Consider the following 5,000-nt stretch of genomic DNA (forward strand, 5'->3'; position numbering starts at 1 on the left):
GCCCCGAGGAAAAACCTTCGCGGAAACACTTCAGATATCGCGAGGATACGAAGGATTGGGATGTATGGATGCCGAAGATTTAGAAACAGATTTATTATCAAGTTATAGATAGATAGATAGATATAGATATATAGATATATATGATTTTTTTTTTTTTTTTTTTTTTTTTTTTTTTTTTTTTTACCAGATATGGTTATTTGCATGTACATGTCTCACAAACCGCTGTGAACATCTAATGCCTTACCCAATAATGGGACGACCTGAGGAACGCGTCCCAACTGCCAATCAGAGAGAGTGTAGGGGCAGCCAGGACACCTAGAGGCACTGTCGCCTCTCTCCTCATTATGCAAACGGCTTTGGAGCAACACGTGTGGCACCTGGCGAGACTGATATCACATTCTGGAGGTGGTGCCAGCGCGTGAAGGGGTATATGTACGGTGCAGTGTGTTTCCTTTCCTGTTGTTTGCCGAGTTCAGTATCAACGACAGTGTTTCAGAACTGTACCCAGATAAAAAAAAAAGGAAATAAAAAAGAAAGAACGAAAGAAAGAAAGAAAGAAAAAAAACTGGCATTACAGTTGCCCACTCGTATTTTTATATTTATTTTTTTTTCGTCTTTTCTGGTAACCAACGAACTGCCGGCTCGTAACACCCTTGAATGGATCGTTTTGATGTCCCTGTAGTGAATGGGCGTATTTGAAATGTTTTAGTAGAGCGCGTTTTTTTTTTTTTTTTTTTTTTTTTTTTTTCATCCATATTTCAAACGCGTTAATTAATCAACAGAATTTCAAAGGAAAACAATATTTCCATGACATGTATAATACGTACGAATTGTGTGACTATTTATAATTAATGAGTTCAAAACATTTATATATGTATGAATTTTAGATATTATTTTGCTTTGAGCTATTCCACATTTCATGTGCATGCATGACAATTTCCATTGTTGTTTTCAGCACCAATATTCATTCTTGTCATTGTTTTAAACATAATTATTATTATTATCATTATTATCATTATTATCATTACCACCCTCACTATCATTATCATTATCATTATTATGATTATCATTATCATCACTATCATTATCATTATTATCTTCCTCATCATAATCGTTATCATTACTATCATTCATCCTTTTCATTATCATCATGATACATATCACAACCACCATCACCATAATCATTATCATAACTACCATCATCATCATCATATCACAGACTATCTTTATTCCTCTATGTCTCAATCCAATCCAACAGTTTCTCCGAATAATCTTTATCATTCCTATTACTCATCCTCTTCATTATCATCATTATACATATTACAACCACCATTACCATAATCATTATCATAACTACCATCATCATCATGATATCACAGACTATCTTTATTCCTCTATGTCTCAATCCGATCCAACAGTTTCTTCGGATAATCAGAGTGCCATCGAGAGTAATTAAGATATTACCGATCGATAAGGTAAACAGCCCTAGACACAGGAATCTTTGGACTGGATTTTGGTTGCAATTCATAGTTGATTGGCATTCCCTTTGGTGGAGTTACTCTCACTTTGGGTTATCGGTGAGTTGTTTGTCTGTGGATGAGAACGATAATTATCATCATGGAAATAATGTTGATGGTAACGATAGCAATGATGATGATGGAAATAATGAGAATGATGATAATGGTAATGATGATGATGATGATGATGATGATGATGATGATGATGATGATGATGATGATGATGATGATGATGATGATGATGATGATGATGATGATGATAATAATAACAATAATGATAATAATAATAATAATGATAATAATAAATAATGATAACAAAGATAACGATAATAATAATGATAAAAATAATGATAACAACAACAATGATAAAAATAATGATAATAATGGCAATGATGATAATAACGATAATAATAATGATAAAAATAAAAAGTAATAGTAAAAATAAAAGTAAATAGTAATAACGATGATAATAAGGATAATGACACTGATAATCATAGCAATAATGGTCTTAATTATTGTGATAATCTTAACAATGATAACAATAAAACAAAAATCTACAATGACAATAACAATGATGATGATAAAGATTAATAATAATGATAATGTACCATGATCTGCCACCAGCGGACAATGCCGGACATGGGTGCGTCCGCGAGCATACACGTGTGCGTCTGTGTGCGTGAGTGTGTATGTGTGCGTGTAGGCAGGCTGAACGGGTCCCATCCCCGTCAATTGCCTTGGCCCCCTGTCTGCTCGTTCGGCCAGCCCCCTAAAGCCAAATTCCCACGTAATGATGGACTAAAGTTGAGGAATTTGGTTGCATGGGCCGCCTCCGCGCTATATCCTCCGTTTTCTTTAGGAGGAGGCCTACGAAATTGGGGAAACTATTCCAGACGTAGGTGAATAGATACAATGATGTATCTATTGTCTGCAATGATGTATCTATTGTCTGACGACTCTGACCTGATTGACGGGAAGAAAAAGGGAAAAGAGGAGACAGAGATAGAAAAAAGAAAAGCGGCAAATTAAGAGTAGGAGAGTAAAAGGAAACGGAAAACGAGTCGGAAGTAAGTCAAGCAAAGTGAAGAGGATGACAAGGCAAACACGTATGGCACATTTTGCCATGTATACATGTACATTACTCTGAATAGTTCCTGTTCTTGTATTATCTAACATACACACACACACACGCACGCACACACACACACACACACACGCGCGCGCACACACACACACACACACACACACTTACGACGTATATATGTCCTAAATACCTATCTACAGTATCCTTGTTATATTCTCTTTTTTTCTTCCTTTATCATCGATCGTTTCTTCTCCTTCTCCTTTTCATTTCTATCCTATTCCTCCTCTTCCTTTTTTCCTTCACTAACTCTCGCTCTTGTTTGCCTGTCTGTCTTTCTGTTTTTGTTTGTTTGTTTGTCTGTCTCTCTGTCATTCTGTCTGTCTGCCTTCCTCTGTCTATCTTTTTGTATGTATGTACGTCTCTTTCTCTCATTCTCTCTCTATCTCTCTCTCTCTCTTCTCTCTTTCACTCTTTTTATCTTTTGTCTCTCCCTCCCTCCCTCCCCATTTCTCTCTCTCTTTCTCCCTCTCCCTCTCTATTTCTTCTTCCTTTTCTCTCTCTGTTTGAACCTCTTTCCTTGTCCCCCGTTAGTCTCGAATTTTCCATCTGGGTTTACCCCCTTGCATCCCCCCCACTAACACCCCCACCCTACCCCCGCCCTCACTCCCTCGAGGTCTTTTACGAGGGGGAAAAGTACATCGCTGCATTTCCGGTCATCAGAGGCATAAGAAAAGAAGGGGAAGGAGGGAGCGAGGGAGAAGGAAGGATAAAAAGGGCGATGGAGCGAGAGTGTGTGTTGGGGCGTGGGGGGGGGGGGGAGCTTAGAGAGAAAAGGAATATTTTTTCCTCTATATTTCCTTCTCCCTTAGCTGCTGGTTCCGTCGTAAACAAACATACTGGTGCGTGTGGATGTGTTTGTGGTTGCATGTATGTGCGTTTTTTTTCTTGTAATTATTACAAGATAAAAGAGTAGTAGGATATTATTAGTAACAACAACAAATCCAGGAGAAATAAAGAAAAAAACAAACAAACAAACAATGAATTGCTAGCAAATCACTCACACCTACAAATAAAACACAAATGCAACCAAACATACTCAACATACGACAAACCGTATCTCAACATCACATACCTACATCGAACACCATGCATCTAACATCCCCCGCCTGACATAAAGCTCCTTCCATACCATTAGCAACATCCCATTAATAAAGGCGATGCCAGCTCTCCAGGCTTCATCTCGTGGCGGGGTCGCGTCTCCAGATCTTCCGACGAAAGTTACGGAAACTTGACTTCGCATCTTCTGCCTATCATTTGCTGTGATGAAATTGTTGCAACTTTTGATCATGTGTGGAATGTTATTCGTATGTTGTTGTTGATTTGGTGATGGTTATTGTGCAGAGTATTGTATTGTAGATAACAGAGTATTGATAGTGATAAAAATAATAGTAATGATGTGAAGTGCAAAATGATAATGGTAATCATAAACTTAATATTATAACAATATCAATAACAATATATATATATACATATATATACACATATATGATGATGATAATGATAATGATAATGGTGATGATGATAATAATGATAATGGTGATGGTGATGAAGATAATGATGATAATGGTAATGATAATGATGATGGTGATGATGATGATGATGATAATGAGGATGCGGAGGACGAGGACAAGAAGGATGGTCAATGATATTGCCATTATTAGTAATGACAATGATGATAATGATTATCTACGCTATCATTACTATTCATCATCATCATCAATACCATCATCCTTATCAATATCACTAATGATAATTTATCCTCAATAATCATGAGTACTATCTTGATAATGATACTTATCATCACTGATCATAATCAAGATCGCTATAACACAATTGAATCAGTATCGTTATTATTGTTAATGCTATTATCATTGCCATCTGGTAGAACAATGGTTAGCGTGCCGACCTCACATCCCCGCAGATCGCGCCCGGACGGCCAAGCTCTTGAGTGTCCACTGTCGCCTGACATTTCGAGTGTCATGCCGTGTCTGGGCATCACGGAGGGTAAGGGCCAAGCTCAGGTCGAGTCAGCACTCGTTGGCACACTCTCACACGAGTCAGAACACGCTGACACTGGCGGACTCGGCTCAGTGGATATAAGCCCGACGAAGCATCTGCTCCGCAAATCTACCTCATCTTTATTATCAGGATCATTAGGATTATTATTTTTGTTGTTATTACTATTATTACCATTATTATCCTCTTTGTCTTTAACATTACTTCTATTATTGTTGTTATCATCAATTTTACCTTCATTATCATCACTGGAATTATCATCAGTATCCTTATTACTAATTATTATCATCATTATTATCATCATCGTTATCATTGTATCATTA

General features: G+C 37.2%; 1 protein-coding gene across 1 annotated transcript in view; it reads left to right on the forward strand.

Moving 5' to 3' along the window:
• The first annotated feature begins 4,550 nt into the window (after window positions 1-4,550).
• LOC147469823 (uncharacterized) overlaps window positions 4,551-5,000 on the forward strand; it is a 5,698-nt gene continuing 5,248 nt past the window's right edge. Inside the window, exon 1 of the mRNA XM_086547160.1 lies at window positions 4,551-4,717. Within this exon, the coding sequence (XP_086403286.1) occupies window positions 4,551-4,717 (167 nt within the window). The remainder of the gene's footprint in view (window positions 4,718-5,000) is intronic.

The sequence above is a fragment of the Penaeus japonicus genome, unplaced genomic scaffold (genome assembly GCF_977035675.1).
Source record: "Penaeus japonicus unplaced genomic scaffold, GWHDUDI00000001_assembly GWHDUDI00000019, whole genome shotgun sequence".
Lineage (NCBI taxonomy): Eukaryota > Metazoa > Arthropoda > Malacostraca > Decapoda > Penaeidae > Penaeus > Penaeus japonicus.